Genomic DNA, 25,179 nt, shown 5'->3' on the forward strand with positions numbered 1-25,179 from the left:
TCATCTGTCTTCCCTTCTGCAGCGTCAGCACCCTAAGATGAGATGCAATGTCGGGAGCTCTGGCCCCAGGAATACATTTAACATCAGCTGGCGTCTGTAACCTGACTTTGCGGGTGATAGAATCCCCTATCAGTAAAGTCCGGTGTTTCGGCCTGGAGACAGGAGTGGAAGTCACTTGTGGGCTCAGAGAATTCACATCAGGCAAATCCAAGGGGGAGAACCGATTCACAGTTCACACTGGCTAGTGTGATCGGGGTGCCACAACCAGGTACCAAGCCCTAGGGGCTTCCTCTGCCTAGCCACAGTCCAAAAGCCGTCCTCCACAGCCGGCGTTTCTAAGCTGATGCTAATGGGCTCGCTAGCCGGCCCAGCACTCACCTCATCTGGAGTGCCCGTAACATCTAATTCCACTGAGCTAAGAAGCTGCTCTAACTTACGGACACGGCTCTCTAAGAGAGCTACCCTATCTTCCAACATGATGCAAGATTTACGGAGGGTGTAAAGTAGAATTAGTAGTGTACTTTGTGCACTAAGAAATTCAAGAATGTAGCCAAGCAAACACAAGCTAACCACTCCTAAGGCTCACACAGACGCAAATAAATAAATTAAAATTCACAGCAGTTACAGTGAAAAACAGAAGTATTAAACAGGTAAAAAAAAAAAAAACAGCAGCTACAAAATACACTAAACAGTTAATTAACTAACAGGAGTGTAAGAAAATGAAAAAATGATGACGGGGTCCGAAATAGCTAATGCAAGCTAACCGCTAGCGAAAATGCTAGCTGCTCCTAAGATTTTACACAGGAGTAAAATAATTATTTACAATTCACAGCAGTTCGACTGAAAAACAAACAGAAGTATTAAACGGGTAAAAAAGAAACAGCTATAAAAAGTAACGACGGAGAGGGGAGGTGTTGGCCTAGCTAACGAAAGCTAACCGCTCGCGAATGCTAACCGCTAGCGATTCACAACAGGACTGTTGTTAAAAAGCGTTCAGAGAAGATACAATTAATAACCAGAAGAGTGCTAAACAGAAATAAAAGAAGCGTATACAACCGCGTGTTCAGAGTGGCGTCACAGCAACAAACAATCCGTCAGAAGCAAGTTGCCAGACTGGCGCGACGGCTCATCTTTCACGAGGACAATGACACTAAGCACACAGCCAAAATATCAAAGGAGTGGCTTCAGGACAACTCTGTGAACTCCTTGAGCCCAGACCTGAATTTGATTGAACATCGCTGGAGAGATCTGAAAATGTCTGTGCACTGAAGCTCCCCATCCAACCTGATGGAACTTGAGAGGTGCTGCAAAGAAGAATGGACAAAACTGCCCAAAGATAGGTGCACCAAACTTGTGGCATCATATTCAAGAAGACTTGGGGCTGTAATTGCTGCCAAATGTGCATCAACAAAATATTGAGCAAAGCGTGTGAATACTTATGTACACGTGATTTCTTTGTTTTTTATTTTTAATAGTAAGTCCCTTCGGCTGCTCCCTTGTTTGCACTCGGGGTCGCCACAGCAAATCCAAGGTGGATCTGCATGTTGATTTGGCACAGGTTTTACGCCGGATGCCCTTCCTGACGCAACTCCACATTACATGGAGAAATGTGGCAGGGGTGGGATTTGAACCCAGAACCTTCCGAACTGAAACCAAGTGCATTAACCACTTGGCCACCACCCCTGCATAAATTAGAAAAAAAAAAACTTTTTTATATTGTCATTATGGGGTGTTGTGAGTGGACCTTGGGGGGGGGGGGGGGGGGGGGGATTTACTCCATTTTGGAATAAGACTGTAACAAAATGTGGAAAAAGTGAAGCGCTGTGACTACTTTCCGGTCACAGGTATTTGACCAGCAATTGAATCCATGTCTACCTACATATTGGCAGACCAATCTGCTGAGGATTTTATAGATTTTCTTTGTCCAATTTGAAGATACATGTGTACAAGATTTGCACATATGTTACACACACACACACACAATTCAATACCTGTCCCATGAAATCAGTGAAGAAGAGCATGTTGCACAAGAAAGCTGTCCATCCTAACAAGTGACTGATGCAAAGGCAGCGATAGTGATTTGGCATGTTGATGATGGCCTTCATCAGTGATCTGATGGTCATCCTCTTCTGGGCCTGTACATCCACACAGACACAAGAATGTAAATGTTAAAAGCACTTTCGATTGTTGAAAAATGAATAAATGAATGCTGAACATGTGTATCCTTAGATTAGAGGAAAAGACCTTCACTGTCTGCAAAGTCCACACTTTACTATTAAATGCCATTTCAAATATATATATATATATATATATATATATATATATATATATATTCACTTTTTATCATGCATTCAACTCATAGAGGAAGCATTCAACAGATTATCAGAAGAAAATCAGAACATACAATGAGGCGATAATAATGCAGCAATTGGCCATGATTTTGTGATTTGTTGTTGATCATTTTAGTCTACAAATGGAAAGAAAGTAATTAAAAGAGGTGACATTCCTTTTTTATTCCTACTACAACAGTGAAATTCCTAGACTTTGGAAAACCCTAGATCTGACCCCCAAATTTAAACTCAAATAGGTACAACACCACAGTGAAACATTTATTTGTGATTCTTACTTGTAATTATCAGTATTATTAATATATTTCCCATTTTCATTCCTGAAAAAATCTTGATAGCGAAACTGTACAAATTTTCATAATTAACATGAGCATTGTTAATGACTGGCTTTTGATCAAATGCAAACAACATTAATGCGAATTTTAAATGCATTTGCCTTCAGTTTTGCATCACCATCTTTCTGAAGGTTAGATTTGTATGACTGCACTATAAGTCGTACCCTGTGATGGCTGCTTTGGATCATCATTTTTCTGAAATGGCAAAATGTGCACAGAAGAACAAACTTCATTGTGCTGACAGTCTGCCGATCCTGCACATACCTGTTTATTTGACTGCTTCATGCTGGATGTTACAGAGTTGGCCTCCCCCAGAACAGAGAAGGACCTGGGCCTGAAGTCTGGGACAGGTTCTGGCACCACAGGTGAGATAGACTCTTTAGGTAGTGTCCCATAACTATTGCTGTGGGAGTCCAACAGGTGCAGAGTACTAGAAGATGAGGAGCCAGAGGGAGCTGAGTGCACGCACAGAGGCTTTTCTGGAATGCTCAAGAGATGCACGGTGAGGAAGACAGTCCAGATCAGTGCTGAGAAAATGTAGATGACCTGGTACTCAGAGCCTAGAAGTTGACCCAATAAAGAATGTCCCCAGTCCATGGCCCCCACTAGGTATCCACATGCACCACCCACACCTGAAACAAACAGGGTCAAATATTAGAACACTAAAAAAACAAAACAAAACATAAAATCGGAAGATGCAGTTATGTGAATGTGATCTGCTGAGTAATTTCAGTCTTTTTTTTAATTTGGCAGCAACTTTGATAACTTGTATAATTAAGAAATATTTATGCACAAGAGGGTGGCGGTTTAGTGGGGTTAGCACTGTTGGCTCATAGCAAGAAGGTCCTGGTTCTTTCTGGGTGGAGTTGGCATGTTCTCCCTGTGTTCCCATGGGTTCTCTCCAGGCGCTCTGCCTTCCTTCCTCTGGAGCAGTGGTGTCAAAAGACATTCCAGAAAGGGCCAAGAGGGCGCAGGCTTTCTCCAGCAGGTGGTCTCACTGATTAACATCACTTTGAGTAGATGTGATGCATTTATTAGTGAAATCACTTGCTGGAGTCAGTGGCTGCAAAGAAAACCTGCAACCTTTTGGAATCTCTTTGGACAACACTGCACAAGAATGTCACGTGTCTTTCTGTTTCACTTAGAAGGGTACTAAATGCCTGTGCATTGCTATTGAGATGCAGTCTCAGAAGTACAAGGTTTTCTGGCAAAGACATTATCAATGCTTAGGGAACCAGAATGCAGAAGAGACAAGAACAACACAGAAACTCCGACCAAACTAATCAAGCAAAGTCTAATGGCATATATTGTGGAATTAAACAACAAAAAGAAAATAGAATGGGTTACATACAACTAAAAGAAAGTACAGTCCTCTGAGATAACAGTGTAGATGTAGAGCATGATGTTCTAAAACTGGAGAGTTGGTGGATCAATCCCTAATTATTCCTGTGTGGCAAAATATCCTTGAGATGAACACGAAACCCCAACATGTTCATGCCCCAATTCCATTAAGATACTGTACTTTTCTGCATTAAGTCTTGTTTGACAATTAAGGGTTTTGCACTTAAAAGTGGTAAGTTTCATTAACTGTAATACTGTAAATTGAAGCTCCTGTTATCCTGATTAAAAATTCCTTGGTAACAACGCTGAAAAAAGAAAATACATGAACCAACTTAAATTATTTTTTTTTTCAATAAATTAAGTTGTTTGAACTTACATTTGTAAGTTAGAGTTGATCTAACTTATTAACTCAAGTTCAAACAATTCATTTAGATGTTGCCAGTTGAAACAGCTTTTTAAGTTGGTTCTTTATTCAGTGAAGGATAACAAGGAATTTTTAATCAAGATAACATGTTAGAAGAACAAATGTTTTTTCACTTCGAATTTTAATATTTTTAAGTTGGCCAACATGTTTGATTTTGCAGTGTTGTTACTTTTGAGTTCACTTAAAAATATTGAGGTCCTCAATTACATCATGGAACATCAAACCCCATCTCTGAACTGAGTGAAAGTCCGCCGCCTTTTATGATGCAATAATGCTGAATTTATGTGGAAATGACTGTTGTACTAAAGCTTCAGATATCTGTCGCTGAGATAGATGATGACTGGAGTTTGAAGCAAAAACGAGGTGATTGTCAGGGTTAAACCTGGTAAAAGAGACAGCTCAAATTATTGCAGAGAATGACCACGCAGGAAAGAATTTCTTTCCTGATCAGGAGAGAGAGCCGGTGGACATGACTTTCGTCACTGCTCATCAGTCAGCTCTGAAGGGCCTGCCCACTCACCTTCTGAATTTATTGAACCAAAGTTGCATACAGACACATTGCAGAAAACAATATACAAAACATAGCGGCGCCTCCCAGTCTATTCATTGATATGAATTTGTATCACTCTTCGCCTCGGGCGTCTCACGATCTGTTCTCAGACAGATATAATTGTTCTCAGAAACGAAACATAACAGCGCCAACCTTGGGCTAGTGTACAGGCTGCATTGTTCCCTGCCCAAGGCCATTTTGTTAATTAAAATGTACATCTGTGAAAAACAAGGCTTATGTCAGCAAAAGATCATTTTAATGTGTGAGCAGTTCAGTGATTAACTTGGAAATATGTATATATATATATATATGAATATGAAAGACAGAATCAAAGATAGGATCACAGATATTAATAATTGATAAGTCTCTTTAAAATTCTAACAGTGATAATCCGTGAACTACGTCATCAGGGTGGACTGATTTTAGGGGGACCGTTTGGTCAGCGACACCAGTTTAATTCAGCAACTGCCTAATTCCTGTTGCTCTAGAGTCCTGACACATCCTGCACTGATTTCTGTGGTTGTGGGTATAAAGTAAGAAAAATACCCTTGTCTGTCTGTCTGTCCTTCAGCCTCCTATGTGCTCTGTCTTGCACGCAAACATCATTTATGCTTTATAACACACCGACCTCTCCGCTCAGACAGAACATGTGATGAGGAGCTTTATGCACAAGCTGCATGATGCACAATAATTCCGACTCGCTCACTCGCTCTCTCTCTCTCCTACGCAGCCTCAGAGTCACATGCAGCTCTCTCGTTCTTGGACTTGTGACCCACGACTGCACCACATGACGAGTTTAGAACTGGATTACTGCCTAGACTGGCGCACTCACACTGCCCGGTGCCTGCTGATGGCTGAGTGTGCTGCTGTATGCTGAAAACTGTTCTCAGTACAAATGACTGCATGAAGAAGGACTTGGTTGATCATGTATGTGGTGTGTGACTTGAAGGAAAATCAAGGCAACATAAAAGGTCTCAGCTGAGTTTGCACTCATTAGTTGCACAGGTGGTTTGACCGCATAAACGAGCCGTTGGAGCGAAATAGATTAAATTGTTCACATACGGCCCGTTGTGCTCGACACAAACATGGCTTGGATTGGTGGGTCCAGATGACATGATCCCTTGAGTGGAATATTGATTTCATCTGACATCACACTGCTAGTACAGCACATGCAAGAATCATTCAAATCCAGTTACAAGCATCAAAATTTGACTGTGTATACATTTTGGTACATATTGTAGAAAAATAACTTTAGCCATTTGAATTTTCAATAGGGGGCCAAGTAGGGGTCAATTGAAGAATTGCACAGGGTCAAAATAAAAAAAAAATGTTCCAGTCATGTTGAAAGTGATACCACATTTTGTATCTGATGACAAAGATTCCAAAAAGGTATAGTTTGGACTATCTATAACTGAATGTTCTGGAGTTATGGGATAAAAACAGCAAGAATGGTGACAAAGGTCAGTTTCAGTTTGCACAGGGGTCAAAAGTTAAAGTTGCTCCAGTTTTGGTAAAACGTGGTGCAAAGTATTGGTTGAACTAATGGGATTAACAAATGGAATAGTTCTGACTGTGTTGAATGTTTGGTCTCCAAAGTAAAGGTCAAACAATGTCGATGTCCACTGGATTCTATGACATGTGACATATGTTACCCCATAATATGATAACTAAGCATGACACATGGTACAAACTATTCTTTTTTAAAATCCTACTAACTCAGCCAATAATTTGCATCATGTTTTACCATAATTGGAGCAACTTTAACTTTTGACCCCTGTACAAACTGAAAATGACCTTTGTTGCCATTGCTTGCTGTTTTTACCCCATAACTCCAGAACATTCAGTCACAGATAGTCCAAACTATACCTTTTTGGAATCTTTGTCAGACACATAATGTGGTATAGCTTTCAATATGATTGGAACATGTTTTTTACCCCTATGCAGTTCTTCAATTGACCCCTACTTAGCCCCCTGTTGAAAATTCAAATGGCTAATGTTATTTTTCTACAATATGTACCAAAAGGTATACACAGTCAAACTTTGGTGCTTGTAACCAGATTTGAAGGATTCCTCTGCAAATATTCTGTTAGCTGCTGCACTATGCCACAGGTGTTATGTCTGAACATTATTGATTTTATTCGAGTCAGTAACAGTGATAAATGTTGGGCTTATGTAAATTAAGTTACTTCATAACATCTTCATGATGTTTTTACAGACTTCTAGGGTTACAGAGATGCAAAGTGTGATGTCACATATCTAAGACAACGCTTAAGCTGGTTCTGCTTTATCTTGTCATAAATGGACAGTTTGATTTTAAAGACCAATCTGAGCACAATGTGAGAATTTTTTTTCCATCCTTGTATACAGTGGTGATGGATTAAAGAAACTAGTGCAGTGCCTGTAGGCAGTTTGTAGTCCTATACAACATCGGGACATAAAAACGTAATTAAAAAAGACCATCACCAGATCAATACCACATATACAACACTTTTGGTTTTGCTCCCATTTTGTATGAGATGAACTCAAAGATCTAAAACTTTTTCCACATACACAATATCACCATTTCCCTCAAATATTGTTCACAAACCAGTCTAAATCTGTGATAGTGAGCACTTCTCCTTTGCTGAGATAATCCATCCCACCTCACAGGTGTGCCATGGATGTACAGCCAAATTCTCTGAAATGCCTTTGGAGACGGCTTATGGTAGAGAAATGAACATTCAATACACGAGCAACAGCTCTGGTTGACATTCCTGCTGTCAGCATGCCAATTGCACGCTCCCTCAAATCTTGCGACATCTGTGGCATTGTGCTGTGTGATAAAACTGCACCTTTCAGAGTGGCCTTTTATTGTGGGCAGTCTAAGGCACACCTGTGCACTAATCATGGTGTCTAATCAGCATCTTGGTATGGCACACCTGTGAGGTGGGATGGATTATCTCAGCAAAGGAGAAGTGCTCACTATCACAGATTTAGACTGGTTTGTAAACAATATTTGAGAGAAATGGTGATATTGTGTATGTGGAAAAAGTTTTAGATCTTTGAGTTCATCTCATACAAAACGGGAGCAAAACCAAAAGTGTTGCGTTCATATTTTTGTTGAGTATATTTTGTTTTACATACTATATCTCATCATTTTTTAATGGTTTATCTATTAAAGACTAAAAAACTGAGGGAAATCAATTGTAAGGCCAGAAAGAAGTTTCTGTAGAAAGTATTTTAACCATAAGGTCAAGTGAGAGGGCGAAGTATTGGCTTTTGAAATACTTGAAAGACACTGGACTCATTGAGAAGATTTAGTGCAGCTATAATGGACTGGTGCAGAAGGTGGCAGCAATGCAACAATAAGGATGCTGGCTGGCATTAAATGCCACAGAAGAAGAAAGAGATTTTTTTTTTTTTTTAAGTTAGCGGTTTTATATTACAAAATAAACAGAACATGGAAACAAATTTTGACAGAAAACTGTATATAAACAGAGGTTTTGCAGAACAGAGACGCTATGGAGAGCGCTATCTTGGAAGTACTAATAGACAGATATATCAGTCGTCAGTTTGGTGGTAGAATTTCTAATTAGTTCACACCTGGATTGGGGTGACACTGGTGTGGAGATATTGAACCACTCATATGATGAAATATTTAATTAATCTCTGAGACCTCTCCTCAGACTTTTTCCATGGTAGGCCGCAGTGAAGTTTAATGTGGCAAAATGTTTTAAGTCTGTTTTCATGGTGACATGTTATCCCCATTTTTCAGCAACAGAGTCCAACCCGCAGAACTGTGAAATACAGCTCTGGGTGAGGTTATTTATTTATTTTGGATTTGTTAATTTTTTTATTTTATGTTATTTTATTTTTTGTTTTAGCAGGTACCAAACGGATAACGTGACGGAAGGGGAATGTACCAAATACAGAACGTGGTGGAAGGGGAATGTACCAAATACCGAACGTGGTGGAAGGGGAATGTACCAAATACAGAACGTGGTGGAAGGGGAATGTACCAAATACCGAACGTGGTGGAAGGGGAATGTACCAAATACCGAACGTGGTGGAAGGGGAATGTACCAAATACCGAACGTGGTGGAAGGGGAATGTACCAAATACAGAACGTGGTGGAAGGGGAATGTACCAAATACCGAACGTGGTGGAAGGGGAATGTACCAAATACCGAACGTGGTGGAAGGGGAATGTACCAAATACAGAATGTGACGGAAGGGGAATGTACCAAACGTGATCGTGACGGAAGGGGAATGTACCAAATACAGTACGTAACGGAAGGGGAATGTACCAAATACAGTACGTGACGGAAGGGGAATGTACCAAATACAGAACGTGACGGAAGGGGAATGTACCAAATACAGTACGTGACGGAAGGGGAATGTACCAAATACAGTACGTGACGGAAGGGGAATGTACCAAATACAGAACGTGACGGAAGGGGAATGTACCAAATACAGTACGTGATGGAAGGGGAATGTACCAAATACAGTACGTGACGGAAGGGGAATGTACCAAATACAGAACGTGATGGAAGGGGAATGTCTGTCATTTGGTACATTCCCCTTCCATCATAATCTGTCATTTGTAAATTTATTTTGGGACTTGGAAAAGTGTTTTGCATTCTGTACTTTTGATTTGCACTTCCCAGCCACCGTAAGTTTGTAATATTATAAAATTTCCACCAGGTTCCCCTAGTTTTTAGATATTACTCAGAAATGTCATTAGGTACTTTATAATGTCAAAGCACACGTTCATTCAAATCTCATACCGCTCTGAATGAAAATGAATTAAAAAAACATTAAGTGTACAGGAGATCAAATATCACTGACTCATAATGAGCAATAGCATGTAGAGAAGCACGCTTAAATGGGGCTGAATTAAATGTCACGCGTGGGTTTCTTTCATTTGGAAATCATTCGGTTACATGCAAGAAGCCTGTGAGTACATTTTGCTCTGTTGTTTGGAACAAAGAGGTTCTTCCTCACAAGGTTGCTCCTCATTACACAGACATGTTGCTTATATGGCCAAATAAATAAATGAAATGAGTCACTTCATGCACAACTGAACAAAAATCTCTGCAAAATGAACCCTAATGTCAGATTTTCCAAATGATGCTGCAGCATTACACAACTCTGGTTTTAAATGTTTATGCTTCCTCCAGACAATTCAAAGAAAACCGTCAAAGGAAGTCAAATTAGTGCTCATCTGTAGGAACTCGAGCATTTGTACTGGGCAGAAAACTGCCAGCGGGAACATTCAAACAAATGAGCATTTTGGGTTGAAAAGGAGGCCAATCCTGCTGTGCTGAGCTCCTCACAAAATGCTTTCCACTGCAATAAACTGAACTTTTGGAGTGACAGCTGTGATTCCAGTGTGTGCTCATGCCTCGTGTCCATGAAATGAAGGCAGTACAAAAGAAAATCCACAGATGAATGAAGACATGTCAGATGGGTTAAAGAGGACTCTATTCAAAGTTTTGTTGTGGTTAGAAGAACAGTCAGCCAAATACCACTGAGTACATGAAAAGGTGACCTTACACTACTGTGATACCCAAAGACAAGATATATATATATATATATATATATATATATATATATATATATATATATATATATATATATATATATATATATATATATATATATATATATATATATATATATATATATAGCACATTTATTGCAATTTATATTATTTAATTATTAAGATCCTGTTGTTTTATGTACAGTTTCCACAGTAGTGTTCAGAATAATAGTAGTGCTATGTGACTAAAAAGATTAATCCAGGTTTTGAGTATATTTCTTATTGTTACATGGGAAACAAGGTACCAGTAGATTCAGTAGATTCTCACAAATCCAACAAGAACAAGCATTCATGATATGCACACTCTTAAGGCTATGAAATTGGGCTGTCAGTAAAAAAAAAAAAAAAAAGTAAGAAAGGGGGTGTTCACAATGATAGTAGCATCTGCTGTTGACTCTACAAACTCAAAACTATTATGTTGAAACTGCTTTTTTTTAGCAATCCTGTGAATCACTAAACTAGTATTTAGTTGTATAACCACAGTTTTTCATGATTTCTTCACATCTGCGAGGCATGGAGTCAACCAACTTGTGGCACCTTTCAGTTGTTATTCCACTCCAAGATTCTTTAACAACATTCCACAGTTCATTCACATTTCTTGGTTTTGCTTCAGAAACAGCTTTCTTGATGTCACCCCACAAGTTCTCAATTGGATTTAGGTCCGGGGATTGGGCAGGACACTCCAAAACATTAATTTTGTTGGTTTGGAGCCAAGATTTTGCTCATTTACTAGTGTGCCTGGGGTCATTGTCTTGTTGAAATACCCATTTCAAGGGCATGTCCTCTTCAGCATAAGGCAGCATGACCTCTTCAAGTATTTTGATGTATCCAAACTGATCCATGGTACCTGGTATGCGATATATAGGCCCAACACCATAGTAGGAGAAACATGCCCATATCATGATACTTGCACCACCATGCTTCACTGTCTTCACTGTGAACTGTGGCTTGAATTCAGAGCTTGGGGGTGATCTCACAAACTGTCTGCAGCCTTTGGACCCAAAAAGAACAATTTTACTCTCATCAGTCCACAAAATATTCCTCCATTTATCTTTAGGCCAGTTGATGTGTTCTTTGGCAAATTGTAACCTCTTCTGCACGTCTTTTATTTAACAGAGGGACTTTGCGGGGGATTCTTGCAAATAAATTAGCTTCACACAGGCGTCTTCTAACTGTCACAGCACTTACAGGTAACTCCAGACTGTCTTTGATCATCCTGGAGCTGATCAATGGGTGAGCCTTTGTCATTCTGGTTATTGTTCTATCCATTTTGATGGTTTTCCATTTTCTTCCACACGTCTGTTTTTTTTTTGTTTGTTTTTTTTTGTCCATTTTGAAGCATTGGAGATCATTGTAGATGAACAGCCTATAATTTTTTGCACCTGCGTATACGTTTTCCCCTCTCCAATCAACTTTTTTCTTCTGAACAATGTCTTGAACGTCCCATTTTCCTCAGGCTTTCAAAAAGGAAAGCATGTTCAACAGGTGCTGGCTTCATCCTTAAATAGGAGACACCTGATTCACACCTGTTTGTTCCATAAATTGACGAACTGACTGACTGAATGCCACACTACTATTATTGTGAACACCCCCTTTTCTACTTTTTTTTTACTAATAGCCCAATTTCATAGCCTTAAGAGTGTGCATATCATGAATGCTTGGTCTTGCTGGATTTGTGAGAATCTACTGAATCTACTGGTACCTTGTTTTCCATGTAACAATAAGAAATATACTCAAAACCTGGACTAATCTTTTTAGTCACGTAGCACTACTATTATTCTGAACACTACTGTAAATGTTCAACCAAGCTCCTCTATTTTGTCACATGATAATTTGACAAGGACCACAATGGAAATAAGAGCAATCAGAAATCTTTCATGTCTGCCAATCCGGATCCAGATCACCTTCCAGAATGCAGTGGAGTCTTTCATGCCCTAAAATCTATCTGTGGTACAAATTTGGTGAGAATCTGTGAACTAGTTTTGAAGTAAGTAAAGTGAAACGATCTAGAATCACCTCCAAAATTTAATGGAGTCTTCAGTGGCCCCATATGTATGTGTTGAAAATTTTGTCAAAAATAATTCAATGTTTTGAAACACAAAATAAGATGAATGAAGCATGAAAACAGTTCCCTATACCGAGGTGCGTAAAGTTGGTTGAGAAAATGATCACACTTCAAAATACATGAAACACAAAACAAAAATGTTTCAGAAAACAATTCACTGTGTTGAAACATTTTAGATAAAAAAAAAAATAATAATAATAATAATCAATGAATGGTGCAGAGAATGTCTGCTTGGAATCATTAAAAATCATCAATAATTACTTTGGGAAATGATTCATTTCTTTGAAACATACACAACCTTAAAAGAAACAATTGTTTCAGAAAATGATTCACTTTGTTGAAACACTGGAAACATGAATCCTCATCATTCCATGTTATGAGACTTATTAATGTGTACACCTGGGGTTCATTTTAATGTAATATAGTGCTTTTATATATACAGTGATTTCTGGATTTTTCTTTTTAGATTATGTCTCTCACAGTGGACATGCACCTAAGATGAAAATTTCAGACCCCTCCATGATTTCTAAGTGGGAGAACTTGCAAAACCACAGGGTGTTCAAATACTTATTTTCCTCACTATATATAGATAGATACACTCAACAAAAATATAAACGCAACACTTTTGGCTTTGCTCCCATTTTGTATGAGATGAACTCAAAGATCTAAAACTTTTTCCACATACACAATATCACCATTTCCCTCAAATATTGTTCACAAACCAGTCTAAATCTGTGATAGTGAGCACTTCTCCTTTGCTGAGATAATCCATCCCACCTCACAGGTGTGCCATATCAAGATGCTGATTAGACACCATGATTAGTGCACAGGTGTGCCTTAGACTGTCCACAATAAAAGGCCACTCTGAAAGGTGCAGTTTTATCACACAGCACAATGCCACAGATGTCGCAAGATTTGAGGGAGCGTGCAATTGGCATGCTGACAGCAGGAATGTCAACCAGAGCTGTTGCTCGTGTATTGAATGTTCATTTCTCTACCATAAGCCGTCTCCAAAGGAGACCAAAGGATAACCAAAGAATTTCTGCACAAACTGTCAGAAACCGTCTCAGGGAAGCTCATCTGCATGCTCGTCGTCCTCATCAGGGTCTCGACCTGACTCCAGTTCGTCATTGTAACCGACTTGAGTGGGCAAATGCTCACATTTGCTGGCGTTTGGCACATTGGAGAGCTGTTCTCTTCACGGATGAATCCCGGTTCACAATGTTCAGGGCAGATGGCAGACAGCGTGTGTGGCGTCGTGTGGGTGAGCGGATTTCTGATGTCAATGTTGTGGATCGAGTGGCCCATGGTGGCGGTGGGGTTATGGTATGGGCAGGCGTCTGTTATGGACGAAGAACACAGGTGCATTTTATTGATGGCATTTTGAATGCACAGAGATACCGTGACGAGATCCTGAGGCCCATTGTTGTGCCATACATCCAAGAACATCACCTCATGTTGCAGCAGGATAATGCACGGCCCCATGTTGCAAGGATCTGTACACAATTCTTGGAAGCTGAAAATGTCCCAGTTCTTGCATGGCCGGCATACTCACCGGACATGTCACCCATTGAGCATGTTTGGGATGCTCTGGACCAGCGTATACGACAGCGTGTACCAGTTCCTGCCAGTATCCAGCAACTTCGCACAGCCATTGAAGAGGAGTGGACCAACATTCCACAGGCCACAATTGACAACCTGATCAACTCTATGTGAAGGAGATGTGTTGCACTGCATGAGGCAAATGGTGGTCACACCAGATACTGACTGGTATCCCCCCCAATAAAACAAAACTGCACCTTTCAGAGTGGCCTTTTATTGTGGACAGTCTAAGGCACACCTGTGCACTAATCATGGTGTCTAATCAGCATCTTGATATGGCACACCTGTGAGGTGGGATGGATTATCTCAGCAAAGGAGAAGTGCTCACTATCACAGATTTAGACTGGTTTGTGAACAATATTTGAGGGAAATGGTGATATTGTGTATGTGGAAAAAGTTTTAGATCTTTGAGTTCATCTCATACAAAATGGGAGAAAAACCAAGAGTGTTGCGTTTATATTTTTGTTGAGTGTAGATAGATAGATAGATAGATAGATAGATGCACTTTTCGATAGGTACACTTTGCAACTATTTTGAAAAAGAATAAAGAAAAAAACTTTTGAGTATTTGGCTATTAAATCACATTTCATTTTGAAAGATTGAGATTTTTTTCAAGACAAAAAAAAATCTGTATCTACTCTACTCACTGCTGTTGTTGTGAAGCAAATATCCTGAATTAAAACTCCTCTGACAGTGCCGTAGTTTTGAGAAATAGACTAAAATAAACTGAAGTCCAAGGGGACCCTATAAGAAAAATTTTTTGGAGCCTGCAATATACAGTCAAAGGAAGCATGGTTGGATTAATGGTTAGCATTGTTGCCTCACAGCAAGAAGGTCATAGGATCGATTCCCATGCTTCCTCTCATTTCCTCCCACATCCAAAGACATGCAGGTTAGGTGGATTGGAAACGTTAAATTGTCTGTAGTTGTGCATGCAGGTGTCTTGTTTGATGTCTGCTGCTTGGTGTTGGGCGTTTCCCTCCTGTCCTCTTTCCTGCTTGCCACGCCCCTTTCAAGATCCTTCCTCACACACCTGTCTTGCAGTTCCTCCTAATCACTGCCTCTATTTAAGTTGCACCGTTTTCTTAACCTGTTTGTGAGATTCTTGTGCCTTGTTCAAGCCTTTTGTCCTCTGAGTATTTTTCCAGTTTTTGCTTATGTGTGTTCTGACGTGTCTGCCTGATTTTTGGATTTTGTCTCTCCCTCATGTTCCTGACACTGTTGCTTACATCTGCCTGCCTTTTTGTGTACCGAATCCCATCTGAGCTGTTATTAATCCTATTCCTCCCAACTCTACTGTGCATTGCTGCACAGTGAAACCGTCTGATAAGACCGATGATTAAGTTGTGCACATATCATTCATCACAGAACCTACTGTGGACAAACTGTATCTGCATGAATTACCGACCAATTCCCATTTAAGTCAAAATGGGAGCCTTGCTACTGTCAAGACATGAAGTTTGTAAAATTTGTAAAAAAAAAAGATTATAATTTTGCCTGGGCTGAAAAGGATTAAACTCTGCAGTTTTTACCATTTGAATCCAGCATTTGTGTCGTACCACCTCGAACCGTCGTGTCTGACACCCAGCTGTACACCCCCATATTTCTGTACACCAGTAATGCTTGGAGTCTGCTTGGATATTTCATAAATATTTTTCCCAAGTATTAATTTTGTGCTCTGAATCACTTATTGCTTTTAGCAGTGGTGAGTCTGAGTTCCAACCCCAGCTACGCCCATCATGGTGTTACAGCAAATAATTAATTGTCACTCTGTTAAACAAATCCAGACAGCAGACGGGTGTATGCTAAATAAACTTCCTTTTTCTGCTCACTGCATTTTAAATAGGACTCACCAAGGCTTTTGCCAAAGCAAAATGCAAACAGCTCAGTGTGAGCCGTCCAACCATGAGGTCAGAAGTTTGTTTTTATGGTTCCTTATGCAGAACCAGCATGTGGCAGCTCCTGTCACTGAAACTCAGCACAAACATTTATTTGTTTGAATCCACTTTTACTTTCAGCAACATGACAGCTGTTCTTACTGAGCTCCGCATGCTGATTAATTCACTACCAATTTTGGAGCAAGCAGAAACGGTCCTCAGTAGTGTCGGGTACCCACCTGTCAGCAGAGCGTGGTAGTGCAGGCCTCTCTCCTTGTCTCCATGTGAGCACACATCAAACAGGTAGGCCTTGATCGGCCCGTCGATGAAGTCTGCGGCAAAGTCAAACAGCACGACTCCGAACATCACCACCACGATGGCCCAAATCCTCCTCAATGGCTTGTCACTGACGAATGCTGCAGAACAACAGACATCTCAGTGATATAACAACTCAGTCCAACTGAACCTCCAGTGTCAACTTTGGAAGTTGCTTTTGTAATAGTGTAGCAGATAACTGAAGCAATCTTTCAAATGGTGATACATGCACCAAAACCGGAAAGCAGACGGGGTCATTTGAATTTTCAATAGGTGCCCAGGCAGGGGTCAATGAAGAATTACACAGAGGTCAAAATTTACAAATGCCCCAATCATATTGAAGAGTATACCACATTATTATATGGCTGCGGCGCTACACGTGCTCTGATTGGCTGATTACCAGTTGGATATTTTTCCCATATCGGACTGGTTTCCATGACAATCAGTCTGAAACACGTATTTTCTTTACAAACCAGACGCGATTAGAAAAAGCAAGTCGGGCATGAATGTACTCCATAAATAGCTAAACCACATCTGAAAAATTGCATAGATTGAAAGTTTACCATCTAACGACAGGACCATCTGTTAGCAAGTTCTTCATGGAGGTGAAGCAAACAAGTCGGACTACGAGCCGTCAGCAGCTTTCATATTCAGGCGATACTGTAAGTTTGCATGTTTATATGTACTACAACCCCAATTCCATTGAAGTTGGGATGTTATGTAAAATGTAAATAAGTACAGAATACAATGATTTGCAAATCGTCTTCAACCTATATTCAATTGAATACACCACAAAGACAAGATATTTAATGTTCAAACAGATAAACTTTATTGTTTTTGTGCAAATATTTGCTCATTTTGAAATGGATGCCTGCAACACATTTCAAAAAAGCTGGGACAGTGGTATGTTTCCCACTGTGTTACATCACCTTTCCTTCTAACAACACTCAGTAAGTGTTTGGGAACTGAGGACACTCATGATTGGGTATAAAAGGACCAGCCCCAAAAGTCTCAGCCATTAACAAAGCAAAGGTGGGGCGAGGATCACCACTTTGTGAACAACTGCATGAAAAAAATAGTCCAACACTTTAAGAACAACGTTTCTCAATGTTCAATTGTAAGGAATTTAGGGATTCCATCATCTACAGTCCATAATATAATCAGAAAATTCAGGGAATCTAGATCATTTTGTATATGTAAATGGAAAGGCCGAAAACCAACACTGAATGCCCATGACCTTTCGATCCCTCAGGCGTTACTGCATTAAAAACCGACATCATTGTGTAAAGGATCTTACCGTGTGGGATCAGAAACACTTCAGAAAACCATTGTCAGTTAACACAGTTCGCCTCTACATCTACAAGTGCAAGTTAAAGCTCTACCATGCAAAGTGAAAGCCATACATCAACAACATCCAGAGACGCTGCCACCTTCTCTGAGCCCCAGCTCATTTGAAATGGACAGAGGCAAAGTGGAAAAGTGTGCTGTGGTCTGATGAGTCCACATTTCAAATTGTTTTTGAAGATTATGGAGGCCGTGTCCTCTGGACAAAAGAGGAAAAAGACCATCCAGATTGTTACCAGCGCTAAATTCAAAAGCCAGCATCTGTGATGGTATGGGGGTGTGTTAGTGCCCATGGCATGGGCAACTTACACATCTGTGATGGCACCATCAATGCTGAAAGGTACATCCAGGTTTTGGAGCAACACATGCTGCCATCCAAACGACGTCTTTTTCAGGGACGTCCCTGCTTATTTCAGCAAGACAATGCCAAGCCACATTCTGCATGTGTTACAACACCGTGGCTTCGTAGTAAAAGAGTACTAGGGTACTAGACTGGCCTGCCTGCAGTCCAGACCTGTCACCCATTGAAAATGTGTGGTGCATTATGAAGCGCAAAATACAACAACGGAGACCCCGGACTGTTGAATAACTGAAGTCGTAAATCAAGCAAGAATGGGAAGAATTCCACCTACAAAGCTTCAACAATTAGTGTCCTCAGTTCCAAAATGCTTATTGAGTGTTGTTAGAAGGAAAGGTGATGTAACACAGTGATAAACATACCACTGTCCCAGCTTTTTTGAAACATGTTGCAGGCATCCATTTCAAAATGAGCAAATATTTGCACAAAAACAATAAAGTTTATCAGTTTGAACATTAAATATCTTGTCTTTGTGGTGTATTCAACTGAATATAGGTTGAAGAGGATTTGCAAATCATTGTTTTCTGTTTTTATTTGCATTTTACACAATGTCCCAACTTCATTGGAATTGGGGTTGTATAATAGCCATATAATAAATGAATTATTAACCTCCCTTCCCTCAGTCTGATTGTGTCTAACTGTAATTAGGAAGGGTTAAATGAACAGGACAAATTTTGTTATATGTATGTATATTTGTACAATGACAATAAAGGCCCCATTCTATTCTAAAAGTGGACATGCAAAATGAAGACCAACAAGATGAACACACAGCTACGAACAACCATATCATAAATGAATTATAGACATTACGCTTGGTTAATAATCCTTTATTATTTGTCTGATCATGAAGATTCCAAAAAGGTAATTTGGACTATCTATGACTGAATTCTATGGAGTTATGGGGTAAAAACAGCAAAAATGGTGAAAAAGGCCAATTTCCAGCTCAGTCTCATGCTGTTTTTGTGATCCTGTCACGACATGAGTCACATTTTTTACGCTTTAAAAAATATAGATATTATTTTACTATTTCTAACCCTACCCTCACAGACCCCCCACCCCCCCAGCCAAGTCACCCCGCATTTCGTGATACAGTTATGAAATGAATTTGTGTCAAGAAACTGTGGAGCATTTCGTGACGGTATCACAAAGTATCACTTAATTCACGTTTCATGATGCCATCATGAAGTGGCATCAGATTGGGTTGCAATTTCAGTTTGTACAGGGGCCAAAAGTTAATGTTGCTCTTATTTTGGCAAAATTGATGCAAATTATTGGTTGAGTTAATAGGGTTTTAAAAAGGAATAGATTCAACCATCTGCTATATGTTTAGTTATCATGTTATGGGGTAACATATGTCACATGTCATAGAATCCAATGGACGTTGACCTTGTTTATCCTTTACTTTGGAGACCAAACATTCAACACAGTCAAAACTAATCCTATTAGCTCAACCAATAATTTGCATAACTTTTCACCAAAATTGGAGCAACTTTAATTTTTGACTCCTGTACGAATGGAAATTGACCTTTGTCACCATTCTTGCTGTTTTTACCTCATAACGCCAAAAAATTCAGTCATAGATAGTCCAAACTATACCTTTTTGTAATCTTTATGATCAGACAAATAATGTGGTTTACCTTTCAATGATTGGAGTATTTTTAAATTTTGATCCCTGTGTAACTATTCATTGAGCCCTACCTGGTTGCCTATTGAAAATTCAAGTGGCCAGTATCAGTGCTGAATTTGGCCCTTGTATCACTATTTGAAGGATTCCTCTGTAAATATTCTGTTATCTGGACTATAAAGTGGAACCACGCTTTAAATGATTTAGGTAAATCGTTTATCTTGTTCACTGGTGTCTTGTTTTACAGATGAAACAAACTCCAGTTCCTTTTGTTTAAATCGAAAGGGTATTCCTTTAACTGTTGCAGAAATCTGACAGTATTCATCTGGCATTTAGTACAAACCTGAGAGACACAGAGCGATAACTGACTTTTTCCTGTGCCCACTTATTCCAGTTAAGGGTCACAGGGGGAGCTGTATTAGGGGAGCTACGACCACTACCTTTGCACCCCACCCCAGGACTAAATCAAACCAACTGTGTTAGGTTCCTTATATGACCCCAAAACACAATCAGGATGTTCCCAAAAATAAAAAACTGGCTTCAAGCCAGTTATCCAGGATGGCCGCCAAAATAGGGTTGTTGTTTTTTCACTAAAACACCTTTACACAACATATAAACAACTTAAATATCAATTCAGAGATTCAATGGGAAGACCATTGCAGGTCACAGTAAACTTATTTGTGCCTAAACTAAATTCATTCATGGTTTAAGATTCAAAATGGCGTCCAAAATGGCCGCCAATAGACCCTTATCATTAAAATACATAGTAGGAACAAACAATAGACTTAATAATGACAGAAATCATTGGTGTTTAAGTGAAAAAAACCCTATTTTGATGGCCATCTTGGACGCCATCTATAGGATAACTGGCTTGAGGTCAGAATTTATATTTGGGAACATCCTCATCTAAGGAACCTAAAAAGTTGGTTTGGTTTAGTCCTTGGGGGGGGATATGGCCTTATCTCACCCAGCAGTACTGGGTGAGATAAGGCCATATATTGACAGACAAACACATTATCACGCTCACTCACACCTACGATCAATTTGAAGTTTCCAGTTCACCTAACCACCATGTCTTTGGAAGTGGGAGGAAGCCGGAGCATCCAGAGGGAACCCATGCAAACACATGGAGAACATGCAAACTCCACACAGAAAGAACCAGGTGGGAAGCAAACCCAGGACCTGCTCATTGTGAGACAACGGTACTATTCATGAAGCCACTGTGCTGCCCTGTCATGATGCAGACACACTTTATTGGCAAAATAATGAATACAAGAACTCAGCCAACCAGGCATTCATTTAAAAAAAGAAACATGATCTTCATGACAGTAACTCATAGTTTTCACAATGCACAGCTCAACATTTTAAAATCACAGTCTGCAACAAGCAGAAATAATCCCAGAGTTCCCGTGTGGTTTTAAATAACAGTAATAAAACAAACCTCAAACTCTCAAGGAAATTATATTTTCAGTTGCATCTGTTTGTTAGTGTGTTTGCTCGATGAAGTGAATTTATAAAAGTGGGTGAAGATGTATGATTTATCCTCCAATGTATATTTTTAGAGAGGACTTCGGGGTTATGGAGCTAGACTGCCTATAGATAGTGGCAACACTGGCATCCTCGTGTTTTGAGTGATGGGCACCATATGGTTTCCAATGGCAGACTGATGGCGCATTGACTACAGGTTGTAGCAGCGGTTTGTTGAATGCATGATTTTACTGTCAAAAAGTTTCAAAATATTGGAATGTTGTGCATATGGATACAAAAAATGGATCCGAAAACAGATATAAAATGTATACATTTCCTAGAAATACAGAAAGGAGACAAATAGGGGAAAATAAAGCAATATCTTCTAACCCATGTCTCTGTCAGGTAAGTTCATGTTTAAGCTCACACAGTGTGTGTCGGCCCTACCATTCTGGTTCTGACATTATAATTATGGCTCTCAAATTAGCACGTTAATTTAGATCAATTAAGCCAAGGGGGCCATGTGTTGTTTTTGAGGTGCCGAAGCACCACACCAGTGCACACACCCAGACTTGACTTGACAAAGGCAAAGCTAGGGTATTTTTTAAAAGGCATTTTTCCAATTAGACAGGTAACTTTGGGAATAACAAGACACCTGGTGGGAAAAGTTGGGTTTTAGTCTACAACAGAAATTATTTAAGTTTGCAATTTTATTATTTTTAATTCATTTATTTATGATTGGGGTAACTTGGTGCCCATTTTTTAATTATGTACAGCATTTTGGTTGACTGCTGTTGTTTTAAACATGCTTTAGAAATAAACGTTGAGTTGAATTGAATGTGAGTGTGCACTTGAAAATTTTAAGAGGCTTTTATATGCACTTTTTGATGGTAGAATTTTTCAGAAGAAGAGTGTTTCTATGTGCATGAGGCTGTCAAAAAAGTGGATTTAATCCCGCAGTGATCATGCAGGAAAATACTGTTTTCTCCTGTTAAAGGTCACTTGTGCAAAAAAAAAAAAATATATATATATATATATCGTGATTCTTCTCAGAGCCCAGCAGTTTCCTCACAAAAGACTTGAGGTTTTAAAATGCCATCCATGACTCAAGATCAAGAGTACAAAGAATTCTTTTTTTCCCGTCTGTCACACTGCATCATCTCTCAGCACCAGCGGGCATCCACCGAGTCCAACCTCAAGAGTTGCACGTCGATCCTCTCTGAGGAGTTATAAATGTGTGGCTGTGAGATTTGCTCAAAGACTGGTCTCTTTAAAACATGCAACAATGAAGATACCCATCAGCTCAGACTGTAATATACAGTCTTTTCACTGCGGCTGTGTTCTTGGAATCTCTCAACCAGCAGATGATGATGTTGTTTGTAACCTGTCTGTGTTTGCCAAAGAGACAAACTGAGCATAAGGGCAAAAAAAAAAAAAACAAAAAAAACAAGATAAAAGCTCATCAGTTGTAAAGGTCGGGTCAATCAAATATCAAACCTGATATATCTCTGGGGATGAAAATGTTTTCTGAGGCCATTTGTGTATGTACAAACATGAGCAGCAATCAGAAGGAGATGATGTGACGATGTCAGTCCTACTTCTTGTAATCATTCATTCAGATCTGACGTGAACACATCAGCAATAGTGCAGAAGAAGGTCATTCATTGTGTAACGCATGGATGATGGAATGTGAAAATAAATATCTGGAATTAGAATGACAGGTGATTCCATTCATTTTCAAATAAAAGGTGATTTAGATCCATGTTAAACTTATGGTCACTGAGTAATTTAAGATTAAAAAATGTGCACTCCAGCCTCAGAGGTCCAAGGATACTCAGGTGTCTACGGTCACAGCAACCATGGGTTCCTTTTGAATCAAATTGTTCATATTGCCAAAAGTTGGAGTCCTTGATTTGATTTAAGCCAAGCATCTCTTCAGTAGGGATGATTAAACTGTTGTAAGACAAATTCCTTTTGGCTTCTCCCATTTTGCTTGGGGTCACCTCAGTAAATCCGGTGTGGATCCACCTGCCGATTTGACAAGTTTCACTCCGGATGCCCTTCATGAAGCAACAAAAACAATGGAGCACAGATGGCCTCAAATGTGGGACCTGCCTGTTGGAGAACAAAACGCTTGTAACACAGTGCTGCCCTACCTCAGTGTTCACATGGTTCATGGAGGACGTTAGAGTCCCTCAGTCATTTAAGACACACACACACACACACACACACGAGAAGGAATATATACACAAATGTTCTGGAAATATGTTGACATGGATCATTTTGAAACTTGGCTCTTAGGAATTTAAGATAAAACAGATTAATGACCAAAAACAAGCCCTGATTTATTTTAAAAGGACAAAACCAGAATATATAGATTAGACTGAACTTTACTGATCCCTTGGGAAGACTCCCTGAGGGAAATTGAAATTACAGCAGCATTGCATAGCAACACACAGGGTAAGAAGCACACAAAGTATCAAACGTGAAAGTAAAAATGAAAAACGGTTTGCAAATATAAATATCACTAAATATACCTTTTGATTCAGCACGTCATTTACATTTCGGATGTGCATGTCTGTTTGATTAAAATATAAATATCCAACATACCGATCAATACTGTTTTTCTGGCTACTACTGTTCCTCTCATTCTCATTCCTGTCCTCTGTCTTCCTGTTGCTCCTCCTCCCCCTGAGTGAGGAGTTGCACAGTCTGATGGCCTGAGGGCATCAGTCTATTGGTCCTGCACTTGGGAAGGAGCAGTCTGTGGCTGAAGAGGCTGATAGTCATTTTCAGAAATAACACTTAATGTTCACATAGAATTTCAGGGAAAAATTTGACACAGATTACGTGGAAACTTCAGGTCCCTCAGCAATTTAAGATCAAAATCTGGTTTCTAGCCTCAGTTGTGTTAATGACCTATTACAGGAGCTGATTTAGTATTTTAAGGCATAAATCTGCTCTCTGGTGTCAGTGGTTAATAAGAACTGAGACCTGAGTAGTGGTTGAATTATAGGTTTGTTTTTTGCTGTTGCCACTGAAATGCTTCCATTTTTGAGAATCTACTCCATGGGAGGATGTAGAAAGGGCAATATTAATTGCAGAAATTTGACTCTAAAAATAAAACTGTACAAGAAGCAGCTGCCAAGATACAGTATATCATAATGTCAACTATGCGCATTTTCTTCATGTAATTTGTGCAGTACTACTAATGTTCTATCTCTTTCCAAAATCTCTCATTATCACTGATTTCCCCAATATTCCAGCTCTCACTCAGCAGCCATACCTGAGATGACAGCATCTCCATTGAGGAAGAGGGTGATTCCCAGCAGCATGAGGACACCCAGGGTTAGGATGTAAGGTCGTCGTCGGCCCCATGGAGAGCGGCAGTAGTCGCTGGTGGAGCCAATAACGGGCTGGAGAAGGAAGCCCAGAATGGGGCTGATTAACCACACCAAACTGTACAGGCTGCGGGGAAGGCCAACACTCAGAAGCACAGGTGTGACGAAAGCTGCCTCCACGGCATAGCAGAATTCTCGTCCAAACATGACCATGCCATGGAGGATAAGAACGCCTCGTGAACGTCTGGGCGGCTCCACTGCTGCAAACACAGCATTCTCTCCACTGTCCATGAGCTCCTCTTTGGAGCCAGTGTAGGCTGTTGAGTGTTGGGTCAAAGACGTCGTGATGTGACCGTCAGGCTGAGAGACCCGGCACAGTCGGGGCCTCGCGGACTGCTCGTCTGATAACAAAGTTATAAGCAAGACAAGAAAAAAAGGGGCAAAAGGAAAGAGGGAGAAGAGGAATGAAAGGGGACTGAGGCAGAGTTTAAGGTAAAAAGAGGTCTGCTTGAGTCAGCCGGCTGATGGCTGATTCGTGGTGCTCAGCTTGAGCTAATCCTCCTCTATACTTGCATAGCTGAGCAATGAGCCCAGAATCCAGAGCTGTG

At 39.9% G+C, this 25,179-nt stretch overlaps 1 protein-coding gene across 1 annotated transcript in view; it reads right to left on the reverse strand.

Annotated features, from left to right (window-relative positions):
• Positions 1-25,179, reverse strand: part of slc45a2 (solute carrier family 45 member 2) — a 67,933-nt gene extending 42,754 nt beyond the window's left edge. The window contains exons 1-4 of the mRNA XM_034192824.1: positions 24,517-25,179; positions 16,362-16,538; positions 2,948-3,315; positions 1,992-2,135 (exon numbers count right to left, since the gene is read on the reverse strand). Of these exons, the coding sequence (XP_034048715.1) occupies positions 1,992-2,135; positions 2,948-3,315; positions 16,362-16,538; positions 24,517-24,862 (1,035 nt within the window). The 5' untranslated portion in view covers positions 24,863-25,179. The remainder of the gene's footprint in view (positions 1-1,991; positions 2,136-2,947; positions 3,316-16,361; positions 16,539-24,516) is intronic.

Source organism: Thalassophryne amazonica, chromosome 17, assembly GCF_902500255.1.
Source record: "Thalassophryne amazonica chromosome 17, fThaAma1.1, whole genome shotgun sequence".
NCBI classification, from domain to species: Eukaryota; Metazoa; Chordata; class Actinopteri; order Batrachoidiformes; family Batrachoididae; genus Thalassophryne; species Thalassophryne amazonica.